Source organism: Rhinolophus hipposideros, assembly GCF_964194185.1.
Source record: "Rhinolophus hipposideros genome assembly, chromosome: 21".
Classification (NCBI taxonomy): Eukaryota; Metazoa; Chordata; class Mammalia; order Chiroptera; family Rhinolophidae; genus Rhinolophus; species Rhinolophus hipposideros.
The window spans coordinates 29,870,873-29,890,654 of record NC_138067.1 but is presented as its reverse complement, the minus strand read 5'-3'; the positions used below and the strand labels follow the sequence as shown (position 1 = coordinate 29,890,654).

The 19,782-nt window shown below is 48.5% G+C and overlaps 1 protein-coding gene across 2 annotated transcripts; it reads left to right on the top strand.

Annotated features, from left to right (window-relative positions):
* The first annotated feature begins 265 nt into the window (after window positions 1-265).
* Window positions 266-19,714, top strand: MEAK7 (MTOR associated protein, eak-7 homolog). Of its 2 annotated transcripts, XM_081032536.1 has the most exons (10): window positions 266-378; window positions 4,094-4,131; window positions 5,816-5,957; window positions 7,182-7,359; window positions 8,592-8,822; window positions 9,165-9,309; window positions 11,371-11,796; window positions 13,986-14,104; window positions 15,686-15,865; window positions 16,366-19,714. In XM_081032536.1, exons 4-10 carry the CDS (start codon window positions 7,207-7,209, stop codon window positions 16,474-16,476), a joined length of 1,365 nt encoding a protein of 454 aa, XP_080888662.1. In that variant the 5' UTR covers window positions 266-378; window positions 4,094-4,131; window positions 5,816-5,957; window positions 7,182-7,206; the 3' UTR covers window positions 16,477-19,714. The 2 variants fall into 2 exon arrangements, with proteins under 2 accessions (XP_080888662.1, XP_080888663.1); XM_081032537.1 differs by lacking the exon at window positions 4,094-4,131 and having other exon boundaries at window positions 281-378.
* The last annotated feature ends 68 nt before the right edge of the window (window positions 19,715-19,782 follow it).

Genomic DNA, 19,782 nt, shown 5'->3' with positions numbered 1-19,782 from the left:
CAGATCTCTGTCCAGTCTCACTTCCCCTTGCAGCAGCACCAGCCTTCATCCAGCCCCTCCTCGCCTCGCCTTCCAGCCTGCTGCTGCCGGTTGGTCCCACTCATACCCCGCCCGCCGGGCCCCGCCCACGGCCCCGCCCACGGCCCCGCCCACGGCCCCGCCCTTCCCGCCATTGCCAGCCCACTCCCCAGAAGGTGCATTGCATTGGCTGATCCTGTGTAGGACTCTGCCCCCTCGGCTTCCACTTCTGCGATTGGGGCAAATAGCCGCCCGTCTGCGCTGTCGCCCGACACCAGGGCTGGCAGCTCCAGGGGAAAATCCTTGGACAGCCTGACCGGAAAGAAAGTGAGTCCAGGTCGGTGCTGCCGGGAGACAGAGGTGAGCTGAGCAGAGGCACTGCCCCGGGGCCTGGAGGCAGGGGTAGGGATCGGGGGCGATGGCCCTGGTTCTGGGAAGTCTCCTGGGCCCCGCGCCACCTTGGCTGCCCATGTCTTCGACCCCAAGGTGGTGGGGGGCAGTGCGGGAACCGCTGCGAGGGAGGGAGGGTCTCCCGTGTGGTCAGTCGGAGCACAAAATCACCTTGCACCTGTGCCTTTCGTGTGGCGGAGCTCAGAGGGTCTCAGCAGGTGCCATCCCCAGGATCACCGCTAGCTGTCACGGAGGGATCATGGGGGTTATGCTGGAGTGGGTGTGGGGGTGGGTAGGGGGTAAGGACGAGGGCTGGTTAGGGAGCAGTCTTCCTTTATGTATTCTGATGACAATCTACTAGCTTTTTCCTTTTTCCCAGGTTAGTTGAGTTGATCACTAAATTCAGGGCAGAGGGGAGAGGGAAAGAAAGCTCTCTCAGGCGGATACCTCTGCAGATGAGCTAGTGGGTCTCCCTGGAGTGAGGCAGCCCCCCATGGGCAGGACGGGTCACCTTCTGGTCAGCAGGGACTCTGCACGGCCTGAAGGTTGGCCCAGGCTCAAGCTTCCTTTGCAGAAGGGTTGCTGGTTCTGGGATGTAAACAGGGCTTGAAGTACTTCTGTCCAGATGAGGCATTTGGACGCTTCCCTGAAACGGGGTGCTGAGGGTCAAATCACCACTCTCAGGACGGTGGCCCCTTAGAGGTTGGGGGTTAGAGGTCGGCAGGCCAGCGTGGAGAGCACCCCCAGGATAGGAGCCAGTTGGAGAGGCTCTGAGAAGGAGTTGACCAAGTTACCCTAGGATGCTAGCTGGAAATGCAGGCCCCATTCTGCAGAAAAGGACTCTTGGCGCCCTCCCCACCCCCCAGCACTGAGAGAGTTTGTTCCTTCCAAGCTGGGCTGTTTCTCTTGTTCCAAGGCAAGAACTCAGCCTTCCCTTGTTGTGCGCTCATCTGTTTTTGTCTCTGGCTTCAGAAAGCAGAAATCAGTGCCCTGTGTTACCTCATGTAATCCTTTCCACCTCATTACAGGACTGGTGGCACTTCCCCCGTTTTACTAAGGTTAGAAAAGGCTTAATAACTTGCCCAGAGTCATAAAACCACCAAGTGTTAGAACTTGAACTCAGATTTGCCCATCTTTGCTTACACCACGACTTCAGAGCCTGGGGCCCCTGTGCTAAGAGGGAAATGTTCTGGCTATGATTCAGTGCAGTTCAGTGTGGACCCTCGTATTCTGCCCCATGTCCCCATATCCTCGGCAGCCAGGGTTTCTCACCCTCTGCCCCGCTGACATTTGGGGCCAGGTAATTCTTTGTTGGGGGAGGGGTGGGTGTATCCTGTGCATTGAAGGATATTTAGCAGCACCCCTAGTTTCTACCCACCAGATGCCAGCAGTGACCCCATCCCCAGTTGCAACAATCCCAAATCATTGCCAAGTGTCCCCTGGAGGACAAAACCACCTCCAGCTGAGAACTACTGATGTGAAACAATCTTCGAGGAACAATGAGGTGTGTCCACCTGAAAGAGAACTTGATATGTATAAACCCGCAGAAGACTCAGGCCAGCAGAGGGTTGTTTCATGCACGACTTGCCAGGAAAAAGGCTGTACCACATAGTGAGGTGCACCCGGGACAGTCCCATGAGAAAACCATTGCTGGGGACTGAAAGAAAGTTCAGGAACTTGCATTGAGGGAGAAGGATGCATTCCAAGGCCTTCATGTCTTCCTCAAAGTTGATTAACGAGATTTCTGGCATGGTTAAAGCAGTCAGGGCTAAGATGGATGAACCGGGGAACATTTGGTAGCCGTGACTTCATCTGGCCCGGCAGGAGCTCTTTAACAGGAGATAGGTTGTTCTAGGAGCTGTTTTGAGATGCATCACTTCACCAGTGCCCTGTAGACTTAAGAATGGTGAGGCAGGGCATAGGGACATGTGGTTAGAGGCTGCCCCTCCTTCCGTAGGCCTCAAGCTCCGACTGTGGCTGCTGTACCCTCTTCTCCCTCCTTCTGGAAGAAAAACCAGTGTTGCCAGTAGGTCCTGCTTCGGAGCCTTTCCCAGGGTCTCCACCTGGCAGTGCCCTGTTCCCACCCCCATGCTGTTGGTCCACACCTCTCCTGTGTGTTTCTGCCCTCTGTGTTGGCTGCTCGCCCAGCCTGTTCCTCTCACTCTTTGGGGGCCGCACGTGGCCGGGCTGCTCCATACTGATTTGTTTACACACAACAGTGGAAGAAGCGGTTTCTAGTGAGACAGAGGAGGAGGTGGGGTAGGCTGGAAGAGGGGCAGACAAGGGCCCCCTGAGCTCTGTAGCCCCTTCCAGTACCTTCCCCACACCAGACCTTACGTTGCTAATTTCAGTGTTCAGCCACACCTTCGTGCACAGTGTGCAGGTGAACCACCTGTGGGTGCCTGGAGACCCAGCCAGAACATGTCTTGGCTGCTGTGTTCTCTTCACCCCAATCCCCACGGATCCCCACAGCACTTGTCTCTCTCCCTGTTGGACAGGACAGTCCTGCAGGCCCGGGCCTGCCTGAGGCTTCTCTGTGTCGCCCGCTCTCTGATGGGGCCTGGCCCAGGAGACGCTTAGCTATATATTGAAGGAATAGACGTGTGTGCTGACAGCAGAAAGTGTCCTGCAGGAGGCAGGAACTCTGTTCTTTTAGTGGCACAACCCCTGGGTACACTCAATCATGGAACATGCGGAAACTTCCATGGAGTGGCATTTAAATGTTGTCAGTAGGGCAGAGCCTGAGAAACCCCTTAAAGGGGTTGGTATCCCCTGGTAGAGCGATTCCTTTGTTCTGAGCAGGGAGGAAGCTTTCTCAGGATTCTGGGAATCTGAGATGTGGCATTTAGATGTCTTCTATTAAGGAGAAACTGGAGGTGGCATCGGCTCGAGATCCTGTCCTTGCTGTCGGTTCTTTCTGGTGGCCTCTGGGCTTGTGTTCTTCTCCAAGCGGAGGTGGCTCAGTGAATCTGCAGAGTCCCGGCTGTGGCCCAGGCCTGGTGGGCTGTGGGGCACAGTGATGAAGCATCTTGGAGCCTGTTCTTGGGCAGGAAACCTGTTGTGGATGGTAGAGCGAGTGACACTGATCCCAGGGGCGCCTGAATGCTGTGGGCACCTGGGAGTGAATCCTGTGGGAGCTGAACGTGGGGGTCTTGGGCCTTCTCAGGACCGAGGCCATGCCAGCCAGGATTCTGGGATTTGCATAGGGGAGCCCACAAGGTGGTGGGAGAATAAGCCGGTCCACCTGAGAAGCCAGCAACAAATGACATAGTCATTGGACAGGTATATCCTGTGCCTGTGTGTGCCAGGCTGGCTCAGGTGCTGGGCGGGTAGCCATGGGACAGAATCTCTATTTTGACTTCCAGATACTAGCCAACCAGTAAGGCCGGTGGTAGGGTGGGGGAAAGCAGAGTGATCGAGGCTAGGCCTGTCTCCATTTAAGTTAAGGCAACAGTCAACTCTAGGAAAGTCATAAATGCTGGGTGGTCTTGGAACCCGAAGGCTGAGTAGAATGGTGAGGTGTGTAAGGTGGACAGCAAGGGCCCTCTGAGCCATACAAGGGCAGAAAGGAACTTCCCAGAGGGACCACATACAGCCTCAGGAGTCTGCCTGGGGTGGGCACAGCCTTGAAAGCTCAGCTCTGAAGTGAAGCTGTGCTTATGTCTCAAAACCCTTTCCCTCCCAGGTGTCAGGAAGACTACATACACCTCTTCCGGCATTTAGGTAAGTCATACGCCTTCTCATGTCACGAACCTTAAGATTTTCTAGAGGAAGTAAAAAAGTGTGATGATCACTGGTACGAAGATCCTATCTAAGAATGAAATGAATTCATTAAGGTGCATTCTTATACGTTCACCAGTTTTAGGATTTCAGCAGAATAATAAGATAGGGGTACAGGGAGAGTTGTGTGACAAATTTTCTGGTGACCTGATAAATTAACCCGGATTTTGAGAGAATTACATTTTCGTGTGTGTGTGTGTGTGGGGGGGGGGAGTATGAATCTAAAAATACTTTTGATTGAAGTTGTCATGATTTACCAGTAATACATGTAAAGCTGTGAACAAACCAAGCAAAAGCAGAAACCCGCTGTACAGAGATAATATCACTATGTGAACTCCCCAAATAGCCCCCCATCCTCCTTTCCTGGGAAATATGAACAGGGTAGTGTTGTTCCGAATTATAACTTTAGCTCCTTTCTGTCCTTCCTGCATCTTTGTTAAAAATGAAGATACCCAATCCAGGCTGCACCCTCCCTTCTCTGAGCCTCCCAGGAAGGCAGCCCTGGCCCCATCCTAAGCCCCCCTCACACGCTCTTACCGAGACCCCCATGCTTTTTTGCTGCAGCCATGTGGGTACGTGGTTTGATGGCACGGGCTCTTGCTTACCTTTAGCCAGTGGGCTTGGACATAATTTCTGTTACGATTTCTCCTGGGCATTGCCGTAGGTCTCTTCAGAATGCATGCAGCACGTAGGATATGGGACAATAACTGCAGAATCACTGATGTAGGTGCCTTCTTTCTCCCTTTGCTTTGCACTCTTTTCCTATTCTCCTTTGGAATTGGTGGGCATTTAAAAATCAAATGATGCTGGCTCATTTCCTAATTGAGTTCTAAATGATCAGTTTGGTTTTTGGGGCTCTTAGAGGACTTGGTGGGACAGGATGGGTCTGCCTTGGTGGGGCTGCTTAAGCTGTGCCCCTGGAGGGGACCAGGTATCAGTTAGGGTCGTCCCCTGTATCTAGAGATGAGGAAAGCCTCATGCAGGCTGGACCTTGAGGGCAGGACTGGAGGTTTCCTTCTTGGCTCTTATGCTACTGAGAAACTTGAGTGGAAGCATTTAGATCAGATGGCCAGTGAGTGACAGCCCCGCACTGGTTTGTGGGAGCTCTCATTTCCAGCCTACCTTTGCAAGTGTGCTACAGTCCCCTTTCCAAGGAGCCCTCTGCTGCAGCCCTTCCATTCTGGGCAGATCAGTCCCCCTGCCAGGGTGGCCGTGATAAAAAAGACAGAAAAAATAGCCAAAGTGTTGGAGAGGATATGGAGAAACTGGAAACCTCATGCTTTGCTGCTGGGAATAGAAAATAGAAAACAGGTTGGTGGTTCCTCAAAAGTTAAACACTCGATTACCATGGGACCCAGAAATTCCACTCTTACGTGTATACCCCCAAAATTTGAGAGCAGGGACTCAAACAAGTACGTGTGAATAGTGCTGCCATGAACATGTGTGTACAATACCCAAAAGGTAGGAGCAGCCTAAATGTCCATCAACAGATGAATGGATAAACCAAATGTGGTATCTCCATACACTGGAATATTATTCAGCCATTAAAAAGAATGAACTGGCAACCTTGTCGTTGAGAACTCACGCTCTAACCAACATCTGACTGTTTTTCTCTTTGAATCCACAGATCTGTTGTTATTTGACCCCTTCGTGTAATGAGGTCTGTGACAATGAACAAAAGTCCCCTGCCTTTGGGTACTCGCCTCTGCTGAACTCCCTGGCTGGAATCTGAAGAGTGATAATTGTGAATCATCACAGCAATCTCTGAGGTAGGGCTGTGATTCTTCCCATTTTGGAAATGAGCAAATGGAGGCACAGAGTTTCAGTGAAATGCGCAAGGCTCCACAGCTAGTAGGAGGCAGAGCCAGAGCCAGGATCACAAAGGAAAACCTGTCAAACAGTATATTCTCTTTGTCAGCGATATTTCCAAGGTGTTGATTTTATTCAAACACTTGTGACTGTGGGTGAAAAAGAGGCCACAGACCAAACCTGACAAGCTCAGAGGGGCCTGCATGAAGGCTCTACAATCTCAGAGGCGGAACATAACCACCTAGGATGGTCTGAACATAAAAATTCCTAACTAAAAGTGGGTCATGGCCGGTAGTCACATCCTTAGCCTTGACAATGACCAGTCTTTCCCGCGAGCCTGTCTGTTGTCTATTTGCATCTAAAATAACACACTTTTGAAATATCAGCATACTCTTTTCCGTACCCCTCAGGGCACAACATCGTCCCCAGAGCAGAGACCACAGAACCCCTCATTATCTTGTTCCTCGAATACCATCTCTATGTGCTGTAAATGTTAATTACTAGCTGTCCTGTACCCACCAGGGTCAAAGAAGTATGTGTCTCCTTGTTTTACTTTTTATCCAATCCCAGAGGTTTCCCTGCTTTGCTTTCTCCCACCCCCTTAATCTATGACCAATGGATTTCATGTAAACTTTATGTCTCCTCCTTTTACTCTCATGTACAAACTAAGCTACAAAATTGCCATTCTCTGGAGCATTTCCTCAATCTGTTGAGATTTGGCTTCCTGGTAATTGTCAACTCGTCTCAAATAAATTCATAAAAATTCTCTACAGGTTTGGACATTTCTTACGTCAACATGATCATCCGACCTTATAGATTTTTTTTTCAACTCAGGTGTTTTTTTTTTTTAAATGAATATTTAGATTAAAATACTGATTTTTCTATCTTTTAGTCACATTGGCTTGGGAATTGTTGTTTTTCAAATAGAGAAATCCAGACTGTTTAGCAATTTTGAGCATACTTTCAGAGATCATAGGAATCCAGACTGGGTTTTCACACTTATTTATAATTGACTATTAAGTTCCACCACATTTAAACAATATTACATAGCTCTGATGTGTTTTAGCTGCATTTTGCAGCCAAATCAATATTTCTTGACTTGATCATATAGTTATCAATGTTTATTTTCTATGATTATTACATTTTGATTTTTCTCTCTAACTTGGTGTCTTTTCCTTCTGCAGAGACACCTGCCAGATTTTGGGAAAGATGGGGAATAGCAAAAGCCGATCAGGGCAGAATGTGCGTTCACAGTTTCTTCCTGAGGAACAGGCTGAGATGGATAGATTGTTTGATGCTCTGTCATCGGAGAAAAGCAACCCAAATACCTCACCCAGATCCTTCTCTCTGAAAGCACTAAAGGCAAGAATAACATTCATCAGTTAATGTTTAGTCCCGAGCAGGTGTCTGCAAACTATGGCCCCCCAGGCCAAAATCGACTCCCTGTTTTTATGGCTCTCTATCAGACAGGTGTACGGAAACACTGAAAAATGTATTTTCTCTAAAGGTTCAGGAGTACCTATTTTCTGCTGTGTGGGCTACTGTGGTTTCTGTTGCAACCACTCTGCTCTGCCTTTGTATCGTGATGTGTTGGGGACATTTCTAAATTGAGACTGACCAAAGGGGCCAGCCCTGCTTCCCATCTCTTGACCATTGTCTCCTGATTTCCCTCCTGGTGATAACTGCTTTAGTGGGATTCGTAGGTCCCGTAACTGCAAAATTTCAAGTGTTCCTTTGACTTTATTAGGATTTGTAAATGTTTGATGGCCTAGGAATTTTATGGTTCTCCAACAAAATAATGACATTTCAAAGTCAGAGTTCACCTGACGAAAAGTTAAAACTTTTTGTCTCGTTCCATCGGGCTTTGAACCATGTGTTGGAGTGCTCAGATTGAGGCAAGACATGGGAAAGAGAGAACATTAACCCATCTTCCTGGGTGGTGGGAGGCAAGGCAATATGGGAAGACATTCTAGCAGCCTCCTCTTCTAGAACATGCAGAATGGGAGCCAATGGGGCTTTGGGGACCCCCCCCCCAACATACTCACTGCACAGATGAGGAAACTGGCCAGCTGTGCAGTGTATATGCTGTGCACACATTTGCGTGCACATGTATCTCCAGTAGACCAAAAGCACCCCCATCTGCCAGGTCACCCACCATGCTGGAGCAGACAGAACCAGATGGGCCAATTAAGGACTTGACTGCAGAATGGGTGGCAATGCTCACAAGTGTTTATCGAGAAAAATATGGTTAAAAGTTGATCAGCAAACCTTGGCAACTGAGTCAAGTTTCCTTTGGGAAGAAATTCGAGGTTGCTTTTCCAGCAGAAGTTGGAAAACACCGACAGAAATAGGTGTACTCTTTTTGAGCAGTGAGCAGGGAGGGTGGGAGTCTGATGGGCAAGATGAGCCATAAGCCAAGACGTGTTAGGTGTGGGGGTCCTTGGGTGTAGTGATGCCCTTAGGTGAGGGATTTAGGAAAGTAGAAGCATTGTGGCATAGCAGGGGTTGGTCTTGGTCTCCTTGTTATTTTTCTGTGATCCTACCCCATTTAACTGGCACCCTGTCCCGCCTTTTCTCCTGCTTGTCCCCAGCAGAGCCGCATTGGGAAAGCTCTTCCCCCGGAGATGGTCGCCAGACTGTATGATGGCATGCGGAGGGTTGACCTGACCGGGAAGGCTAAGGGGCCCAGCGAGAGCGTCTCCCAGGAGCAGTTCACAGTGTCGATGTCCTACTTGCTGAAAGGGAACTCCGAGGAGAAGAGTCTTGTGATCCTGAAAATGATTTCTGTCACTGAAGGTCCTGTGAAAGCAAGAGAAGTCCAAAAGGTAGAGACTATCACAACTATCCCAAGGAGTCTTGGTGGCCATAGGTGGGGGATTCAGGATGATCAAGCAGCTGGTGGAGACATTGTGGAGATGTCTGCCCTCCAGGAACCCTAGAGCATATAACTAGTTGAGGTCAGAACTCTGTATAAAGGCTTTGGCAAAAATAGACCCGCCAAGGTGTCATTAGAAAAATGAATAACTCCCTAAGTTACATTGTCTTTTCCCATGTTGGGGCCATTGTAGTTGGCATTAAAGAGAGAAAATGCCCTTCCCCTTATTGAGTTGACGTAGGTCATCAGTCATGGTGGAAATGTTATTAATGGTAAAATTGTGATCTTCCAGTTTACAGAGGATCTGGTGGGCTCCGTAGTGCATGTGCTCAACCACAGACAGGAGCTGAGAGGCTGGACTGGGAAGAAAGCTCCAGGGCCCTCGCCCAGGGTGCAGGTGCTGGCAGCTCAGCTGCTCTCCGAGATGAAGCTTGCAGGCAAGTGCCCTGTGTGCGCTCACACACGGAAACCTTGGCGGCCTAGAGTAGTACCACCCTGTCTCAATTACTGTAGCCTGGCAGTAAAGGGTTGAAATCAGAAAGGGTGAGTCTTCCACCTTGGGAGGACTATTTCGATGGTCCAGTTGGTTGGCATACAGCTGTTCATAGGAGTCCCTTATAATCCTTCTTCTGCAAGAATAGTAATGACATCCCCACTTTCATTTCTGGTTTTAGTCATTTGAGTCTTCTGTTTTTTCTTGGTCAGTCCAGCTAAAGGTTTGTCTATTTTTTTGTTGATATTTTCAAAGCCAGCGTTTGGTTCTGCGGATTTTCTCTGTCGTTTGTCTAGTCTCTATTTCATTTATCTTCACCTAAGTATTTTCTTTTCTTCCTTCTGCTTCCTTTAGGTTCAGTTTGGTCTTCTTTATCTAGTTCCTTAGGCTGAAAGCTGAGGTTATTGATTTGAGATTGCTTCTTTTTAAACAGAGGCTTTTATGGCTGTACATTTCCCTTTAAGCACTGCTTTAGCTGTATCCCATAAGTTTTGGTGTATCATGTTTTTGTTTTCATTCATTCTCAGTATTTTCTAATTTCCCCATGATTCCTTCTTTTGTTTATTGGTTATTTAGAGGTGTGTTATTTAATTTCTACATGTTTGTGCATTTCCCAAATTGCCTTCTGTTACTGATTTGTAACTTTATTTTGTGGTTGAAGAACATATATTATATGATTTCAATCCATTTAAATTTATTGAGTCATGTTTTATGATCTAACATATGGTCTATTCTAGAGAATGTCTCATGTACACTTGAGAAGAAGGTGTATTCTGTTACTCTGTGAGAAACTATAAGTTTAAATTTACTTGAGATTTAAAAATACTTCATGGTGGATCTCTTTGCATAGTACACTTGTCTTATAAAAGTGTTACTATTTAATTATAAAGCTGGATTAAAAAAGTTTTTTTATTGGGGAATATTGGGGGACAGTGTGTTTTTCCAGGCCCATCAGCTCCAAGTTGTGTCCTTCAATCTAGTTGTGGAGGGCGCAGCTCAGCTCTAAGTTCAGTTGCTGTTTTCAATCTTTAGTTGCAGGCCGTGAAGCCCACCATCCCATGTGGGAATTGAACCGGTAACTTTGTTGTTGAGAGCTCGTGCTCTAACCAACTGAGCCATCTGGCCACCCCTAAAGCTGGATTTTTAAATGCAGTTTGAAAATAGGTTATATTTCAAAAGTTTAAGTGACGAATTTGGAACTCGGAAAAAAATAACATAATATATAACATAATATATATGTATACAGTACCAGTAGTTTCTTTTCTGGTATCACCACCATATTACCTCCATTCTTTGTTGGTAAGAGATAGAAAACAGGATCATAAATACTGTTTTGAAACAACTAAGCATAATTTGTAGTGACTGAAACCTGTTCTTCCAGATAAACTAGAGGGATATCAAAAGTTTACCAACCGGTACCCTGACTTGGTTGGAGAACAAAACACTTCTAAAATCCTTTCCAAAGGACTTTGTTAGGGCAGAAGCCCTGCACAAGTGGCTTTTGGTGTAGCGCAATCAGGAACAGTTGCTGGGAGTTTCGGAGCTGGGCCCCGGGGTGAGGTCATGGCTGCCTCCTGGACATGTAGCTTGGAGTAGAGAAAAACATAAACAGTGTTGCTGTTGAATTGTTTAGATTCACACTGTCCAACAGATATAACTCAAGCACCAAAGCAAGATACACATGAACCAGCAAATATTCTAGTACCCACATTAAAATAATCATTAAAAAAACACGTGAAATTAACTTTAATAATGCCTCCAAAATATAATTTAACATTGGCAATCCATGTGAAAATATGATTGAGATACGTTACATTCTTTTCGTTTCATGCTAAGTCTTTGAAATTGAGTGTGAGTTTCTCACTTACCACACATCTCAAGTCAGGCGCGTCACGGGTCGAGTGCCTAGAAGCCACGCATGGCTCCCGTGTTGGACAGCGCAGGCTTAGGTGAGCAGCTCTAAGGAGATGTCATCACCCGTTGATACTGTGTTCTCCTCCCCTAGATGGCAAGAAGCTGCTGGGGCCCCAGTGGCTGGACTATGACTGTGACCGAGCTATGATTGAGGACTGGGTGTTCAGGGCCCACCTCGTTGCCACATTCCTGAGTGTCATCATCCACAGGGGCTTTCTCCTGCATTTGACCCTCAATCTGGCCACTTTGGTCCCTAAGCGTCAAGTTGACCAAGGGCAGGAGTTTGAGAGCATCCTGGATGTCCTGTCGGTCATCTACGTCAACTCCCACCTGCCCAGGGAGCAGCGGGACCGCTGGCACCTACTCTTCTCATCCGAGCTCCACGGGCACAGCTTTGCCCAGCTCTGTGGGCGCGTCCCAAACCGGGGGCCCTGTGTGTTACTCCTCGAGGACCACGATGGCCATGTGTTCGGTGGGTTTGCCTCCTGCTCCTGGGAAATTAAGCCTCAGTTTCAAGGTAAGACTTGGCCACAAAATGCCAGTGGTAGCACAGTGCTTGTTAGGAGTTTCAGGCAGACAGCTGCGGCGTGGCGACCTCTGAGCACCGGCGAAGGACGTGAGTGCTAAAAAGCATACGAGCATTTCTTCCATCTTCTCCTCCAAGTGTTTGTCCAGATGTGTTGGGGAGGAAAGTGAAACATGATGCTGCTTCATGGCAGTTGAACTCTTCATGGGTTTCTTTTGTGATTTTGATAACAAAGTAAGGTAAGCAGGACAGGTATCCTCATCTTGAATTTCAGGTTTATGAAATGGTGCCAGGTCCAGGCCATGGGAGAGGCTGGGCTGTGGGTGCTGCATAAGAGACCAGGAGATGCTGATTCTTTCAGATGGAACATTTTCTCTCATGGGTCCCTCTTCCTTTCCTGGAACCCCAGTGGGTCCTCTTTGCTGCTTCTGCTATGGTTTTTTGGCTTTGTGATTTTGCTGAAGTTTGGAAGTTCTTGGTGGTATCTTGAATGCATGGCTCTGAGTAAATTCTTTTCATTCCTCAAAGAAAAAATGCTCTGATAAATATTTTTAAAGGACCAGTTTTGAAAATACTCTGCTCGGCAGTGGGCTGTTCTCATACTCAGAGGGTGACACTGCCTTCTCAGGGTTTGGTGTCATTTTGTATTCCCTGGTGGGTGGCTCAGCCCCTCAAGTCTGTGCTCTCAGTAGGGACCCAGGGTCCAGCGACTGTGAAGTGGAGGGCTTTTTCTAGTGGCTCTGAGAGACCCGATGCAGCCCCGCTCTCACTCCCATGGGCTAAATGAATTCCAGGGAGGGTCTCTCCTAGTGAGGGGGCGAGGTTAATATCCTCCCTGGCTGGATCAGTAGAAGGGAGGATCCAGGGATCTGAGATACGAAAGATGGAGGAGAGAGCCATGTATTCTTCTGGGATGGGTTGCACCTCTGAACCAGGGGGTCATCCACGCCCATTCATTCTGCCTGCATCTTTCCCTCCCCTTCTCTCCAACTCGTTCTCAGCAGCATTATGCAGCTGCCTTCTCACTGGCCCTCTGCATTTAGTCTCACTCATCCAATCTGTTTGCCACATCCCAGCGAACCTGATGTGCTGCTCTTCTCCTGGAAACCCTTGAACAGACCCCACTGCCCTCGGGATGGCACACCTTTTATTTCCACCCTCATGACTCTCTCCTGTCCCTTGTGTTCCACGCTCAGTCTCATTGAACTTCCTGCAGTTTCCACAACAGGTCATGTTCCCTCTCGTCTCAGGACTTGGCTCATGCTGCTTTCTCCCTTTTCTACCTGTTTGCACAGTTTCTTGTTGGGTCAACTCCTCCAGGAAGGCCCCCAGCCATGCGAGGGCCATGTGCTCCCTGTGGTCCTCTGTCATACTGCACATTCTGCAATTGTTCCTGTTTTTCCTCCGCTAGGCAGAGCTTCTGCCGGCTGGGGAGCCGGCTGTGTCCAGGTACAGAGTTGTCATTACCGGAGAAGTTTTAGCAGTGGCAGGTGGCCCTTTGTCTGGGATTGGTGGAAGGAATCATGAGAAGAAGTGTGGGTACTTCTATCCCTGAGATACTATTCTTTCTAGGATTTTACTTTCTGTTGGTTTTAGAATACTCCAGATCTTTAATCCGGGTACTGCTACCAGCTCTTCCCCACTGTGTCAGGGGTCTTAAAACTACCCACACACCATGATTCACTAGAACTCCCCAACTCAGCATCCAGCTGTACTCACGGCCATGATTTATTGCCGCGAGAGGATACAGAACAGTTTTATTATACTCTTAGGTAAAACCTATTATAGAAGCTCCTATGTAATTACAGAAGTTCCTTTAACATTAACTCCAGGCTCTGCTGGGTCCAATGATTTTTTTAACAAACAGAATTCATCTTCCTGAAGAACAGTGGAAAAATACAGTTACCAAGTTCTCCGACTTGCGTTCATTCTGTTCTGAAATATGAGGATGGGATTCCAGCAGAGGGCAGCCTTGCATCACAGAGTCCCGTCAAGTTCGGCCAGCGTTCTTGCCCATTTGTCCTGGAAACCGGCACTTCTAATGTTTGCGACTTGATTTGAAGTGATAACCTCTGGCTCACTTCACTTTTGCTCTGTCTTCTGTCTTGAGCAAAATTCCTATTGGTCTCTACTCAGCTCGGATCAGTGATCCTGCTTATTTGCACTCTGCTCATTTTCAGGGGACGACAGATGCTTCCTGTTCTCCATCTCCCCCAGCATGGCCGTGCACCCCTGCACGGGCTACAATGACCACTACATGTACCTGAATCACGGGCAGCAGACCATCCCAAATGGACTGGTGAGGACTGCAGAAGGGCTGAGGACGTCCCACTTTCGTGGTGCCCAGCCCTGGTGGAATGAATCCCGATTCTTCCAGGCGGGCACTTCCTGACACGTGAGGGGCAGCTGTGTACATTCGGTTACACAAGCATGCCATGTTCGGTTCATTCTGCTCAGGTGTCAGCGCCACGATGAGTGACAACGAGGGCTGAATTTCTCTCATGGAAGGAGAGATCCTCTGTTGGGGCGTTTTGGTCGTTTATGTACAAATGGCGGATTCAGCCAGTTTTCCTGGTAATCAGATTAGGTGTCCTGTGGCCTTCGTGGCTGTACGTGGTGTTGGTGTCAGACCTGTCAGCAGCCCTTGCTGCCCTACCACTTACCTGGGGGATGAGCTGGGGGAGGGGACACACCCAGGGCTGGGCTCCCCAGACCTATGGGGAGTGGTCAACAGCGACAGAACTGTGTGTGGGGTTCCAGTACGGGTGACCGTACCTCCTGTCTGTTCCGTGCTCCAGCCTGGAGGCTCAGTTACAGGAAAAGGAGGACCAGGGTGAAGGCCAAGGGTGGGAGAGGGGGCCAGGGTGGGTGAGTGGGAGGCTGAAGTGGGAGGCTGGCATGGGTACCCATATCCGCACACCAGCCCGGCACATAGAAGCCAGCTTAGCTTGGGTGAGAAATGTGATTCCCGCCAGCACCCCAGCCTCTGTTTTCTTCTCTGCTTCTGAACAAAAAGCTCCTTTTGGGAAATTCCAGCCCTGTGCTTGCAGAGCCGGGGCCAGGAAGTCTGGTCCCCCTCATCAGGATGGAGAGTGCCCCTGTGTTCCTTCCCAGGCTCTCTGCTTGCCTCCCATGGGGCCACTCAAGGACCCCTGAACACCTCCCAGAAAGGACAGTTTGGTGATCACAGGGGTGAGGGCTTTGGCCTCAGGAGCAGCACCCAGGAGGTCCCCAGGAATCGCCAGTAATCAGCCCGAGGGAGAAAAGCAGCTCTGAGAGTCGACTGCATTTTCCTGCTCTGGTCTCTTGCTCAAGATTAGTTCCAGGCCCCCAGGGACATGAGAAGAGGCGGTAGAGTTGACACCCAGAGATGCGATCAGAGAAGTGGAACAGCAGTTCTGTTCTCGTTGCGGGCAGGAGCTTAGAGCTGTCAGTGGGAAAACAGCTCTGAGTCACCCCCGGGTCTGCTTCCTGTTTTCTCTCCTTGTAGCACTGAGAAAGGGACTGACGCGCTCAGAGCACAGTGGGACGTGTCCCTGCCTGCAGGTTTTCCATCGTCGAGTTCTGTGTTGACCTCTGCCCTTATTTCAGTGGTTTGGATCTCTGGGCCCTGATGGTGTGTGTGTTTTTCTGTCCTCTGCTGTCAGCCAGTGTAGCCCCAGGAGAAGGAGCCATCGGGTGGGAGTCCAGACACCTCGATGATTGTTTTAGTAACTCATAATGGGATATGGAAATTGCACCAATCTAGATATTTTAGAGTTAAAAAAGGAAATGACATTCCCTTCTCATCCACCCTTGTCTCCGACGGGTACTTAAGGCTGATGTGGGCTCAGGGTCTGAGGTTCACACTGAGGAAACGCTGACGGTGTTCCCTCCACAGGGCATGGGAGGGCAGCACAATTACTTCGGGCTGTGGATCGATGTCGACTTCGGCAAAGGGCACAGCAAGGCCAAGCCCACGTGTACTACATACAACAGCCCTCAGTTGTCAGCCCAGGAGGACTTCCGGTTCGAGAAGCTGGAGGTGTGGGCAGTTGGAGATGCCTCAAGGCAGAAGCTGGTGAGCATGGTGGCGTTTCTCCACGTTCTTGGCTTTACCCCTTCTACTCCTCCATCTAGAAATAGTTTATTCCAAATTTGTTTCCAGCAGCTGTTCCCGGCCAGAGGGATGCCGGTAGGTGCACAGCATATGGTCCTGTCAGGGTCCGTGGAGGGGGGTTAGCAGAGTGAACTGCTGCAGGAAGTGAGGCGCTGCCCACGGTGGGAACTGGGGTGGGTGCATAACCCCTCTGCAAGACGAGGAGGGTCACGGTTCTTTCTAGTCCCGCGGTTCTACGATGAGTGATCGTTGGGCCTTCTTCACCTTGTCACCTCCTAACAACGGCAGGCCAGGGTCGGGGGTATCTCAGGGAGGGAGCCAGAGCCCGCAGGGTGTTTCCTTGTGGCAGCAGTAGGATATTGATCCACTCTAATAAGCTTGAAGCCAGCAGAACGTCACTGCCTGTTCTTGGTCGCCCATCATTGGTCACTGAACACATCCACCCTTCCCTTCTTCCCAAGGCCAACAGCGGCAAGAGCATTCTCGATGCAAACCTGGAAGCCCAGGTCCTGCTGGAGTTGAGTGGGCGGAGTCGCCACAGCCAGGGGCTCCGGGAAAGGCCTGATGAGTGAGGACCCTGGGCTCAGGTTGCCCTGCAGCTGGAGCATGGCCCCCCACCTTGGACAGAGTGCACAGTCTGCAGACCCTCTCCGCATATCCAGATTGCCCGGACGTGCTTAATCAGAACAGAGTAAAATTGCTCTGATACCATATATTGATTGGGGGGTGTTTCTCCTGGAAATCTTGAGTGTCGAATTAGCAACGTAATTCTTGTACTTTGTTCACCTCATATCACTGAAATGCAGTGACGCTGAGGCCTTTGAGACCTTGGTCGGAATCAGCATTTTGATGGGCTTGTGAGTTCTTGTGTGTAGGGGGTTCCACCACTGGGGGTCACGTGGCCTCTGCTCAGGCTGTCCAGGTACAGCGTGCCTTGATGTTCATTTTGACTGGTATAAAGGACAGAGGTGTTTGGGTGTGAATCTCAATACTCTTTGAAAATAGTTTCCTATGGCATGGAATTTCTGTATTTATAAATAAGCACAAGTGTATTAATGGGGGGGGGGAAGCTGAAGTCTTGGCGATAACAATGGCATGGATCCTCAATAGGTGTTTGTAATAAGGTTCCACATATGCCTTTCTCAGTTGGTTTTAAATGAATGTGTACCATGAGCAAGGGGGAAAATGAGGAGATCAACAGAGAAGCAAAGTGGTGGTTCTTTTACTAATTTAAATGTGGGGGACGTTTGGGGGTCTCACTGTGGCCTGCTGTCTACATTAGGCATGAGTAGCTTGGCAGCGCTGGCCTGGGTTCTGGGCCTCCTGGCACCCCAGCTGTCAGTATCACCTCCCTGCCCGGAGCTGCTCTGGAAGGTGAGGGCAGGTAATTTGACAGCTTGGACAAACTCAGTGATCTCCAAAGGCTAATGATGACTTAGGTGGGCTGGGCTTCCAAGCTGAGCTGCCGTCTCCCAGGCAACTCTATAAACACACTGTGAGAATTCTCTCCTTAAAGGAGCTGTGGGCGCCCCTCAGACATACATATACCTCGTCCTCTTGTCTTTTAGCTGTACGCTTTGACCTTTTATTATAGAGTTTGCCCTGATTATAAGCCATAGCAAACTGAGCTGTTTGCATTTTTGCAGGTTCTGCATTTTCTACCAGGGGGCTCATCAAACTTTGCACTTAGCAGTGCCCTTGGCTGAGCTCAAGGCTTTGCAAATTAGCCTTCAAAAGAAAAGCACACGCTGGGATGGCGCCTGGAGGGGCAGCAGCGTGACACACACAGCCCCAGTCATGATTGACTTTCCTTATAAAAAGCCATTTTTAAATAGCTTCTCTCGGGTACATTATGTGACTTCCTAACTGATGGGGTAGCAGTTACAGGATATTGGAATTCTCAGCTAGTTTTGCCATCAATCTGAAGAATTAGGTCTTGAATCTTCAGTTTGTTGTGGAATGATTTTTGTTTTTATAAAATGCAATGAAATATCTCACTAATAAAAGGTTCATTGGTGTTAATACCTTGAGTACCGTACACAGCTGCCTCTGTTTGTGGCGGTCAGAGAGGCTTATATTTCTTCTGCCTGCACGCTTTTCTGCCTTGTGCTGTTCTAACGAGAGTGCAGATCACAAATGGGGATCTATTTCCCAAGAACGCACACTTACGCCAGGAAAGGAGGGTGCCCAGACCAGGCGCGTGGTAACCTGGGGGATGCTGGTGGGTCCTCAGCGTGGTGGGTGTGTGGTTCTAAGCACATAAACTTGTGTAAGCCGTGGCTGGGGCCACTGGCCTTAGGCAGCATGCTCTACCTGGGACTGGGAAACCTGCAATGCTCTTTTTAACAAATGAAGTTTGTTCTTTTATGAAACAGGAATAATAATTCAGGTTGTAAGGACCCGTGGTCTCCCTATAAGTGAACTCTGGTCAGTGCCCAAAAAGGTGTTAGAAAGAGGTGGAAAAATGCAGTCCGTGGTACAAATGTGACTATTTTTTCTCACTATAGTATTAAAAATAATTACTATGTGTGTACGTGGTAAAAAGGTCAAAAAATAAAAGGATATAACTTCAAGTTATATCCTGTCTTCCTCCTGTCCCCTTTCCAGCAGTTGCTTCCCAAGAGGCAAAACCACTCACGATAAAGCCACTTAGGCCTCCTTGCCAAAGTAACTTCTTGTCTACCCAGCATGATTGTGTTTTACATGCTAGTGTGCCCCTCACTTGGAGAGAGTTGGCTCCGTGTTTACCTATCTGTCTCGCTCTTTGTTTTCACTGACTGTATGTCTCATGAAGGTGCCATCATTTCTAGCGTTCAGCCATTCCCAACTGCGGAATGTTTGTTTGTAGCTAACCACGGCTGCAGTGAATATCCTTTATGTGTGTCTTGGTGTGATTTTGTCTGGAGGATAAACTCTTAGAAGCTGAATTGTTGGATCAAAGACAATGTGATTTTTTATTTTGATATTGACAAATTAACAATTATTTTTCAAGCTCAATTTATACTTCTAACATACTGGAGTGCTTGTTTGCTGTGTTTTCACCAACACTATATTAAAATTCAGTTTTGTTTTTTTTAAGATTTTATTGGGGAAGGGAAACAGGACTTTATTGAGGTACAGTGTGTAGCCCGCACTCCAACCAACTGAGCCATCTGGGAGACAGCTCAGCTCAAGCTGTTGTGTTCAATCTTACTTGCAGGGGGCTGAGCCCACCATCCCTTTCAGGACTCGAGTTGAACTGGCAACTTTGTGGTTGAGAGTCCACTGGCCCATGTGGGAATCGAACTGGCAGCCTTCGGAGTTAGGAGCACAGAGCTCCAACCGCCTGAGCCATCGGGCCAGGCCAGCCCTAAAATTCAGTTTTTGTTTGCCCGATACACGAAAACTGGAACTTCTATGAGTGACAGTGAACAGCTCATTTTTCCAAAGCCATCTGTATTATCTCCTTTATGTGGTTTATCAGGGTGTGAGTCTTATATTGATTTGCAAGAATGCTGTTTCGAATGAGGCAAAGCAGCATTTGCCGTGTATGGTAAATACTTTTTCCAGTTTGTTTGACACTGTTTATTTTTCTGTACATGAATTTTGCACTCTATGTCGTCATAGTTGCCAACACTTCTTAAGGCTTCTGAGATAATGTGGTTTGCTAGGAAGTTTTTCTCTACATTGAGATAAAAAAAAATCTGTTTTATTCTACTACTTCTGTGCTGTCCATTTTTACTTCTAAATCTTTGATCCATTCAAGATGTATTTTAAAATGGACTTCTATCTTTCCCCCAAATAAATCCCGGTATCTTTCATATTAAATGGTATGTTGCTTTCCCATGGATTTAAAATGCTACTTTCTCATCAATTGAATTAGTTTTATGATAAAAAGC

Excerpts from the sequence above, each read along its gene's own strand:
- MEAK7 (XM_081032536.1), top strand. The coding sequence starts at position 7,207 with ATGGGGAATAGCAAAAGCCGATCAGGGCAGAATGTGCGTTCACAGTTT. Across the intron at positions 7,360-8,591 it reads TCTCTCTGAAAGCACTAAAG|AGCCGCATTGGGAAAGCTCT; the intron begins GCAAGAATAACA and ends TGTCCCCAGCAG. Across the intron at positions 9,310-11,370 it reads CTCCGAGATGAAGCTTGCAG|ATGGCAAGAAGCTGCTGGGG; the intron begins GCAAGTGCCCTG and ends CTCCTCCCCTAG.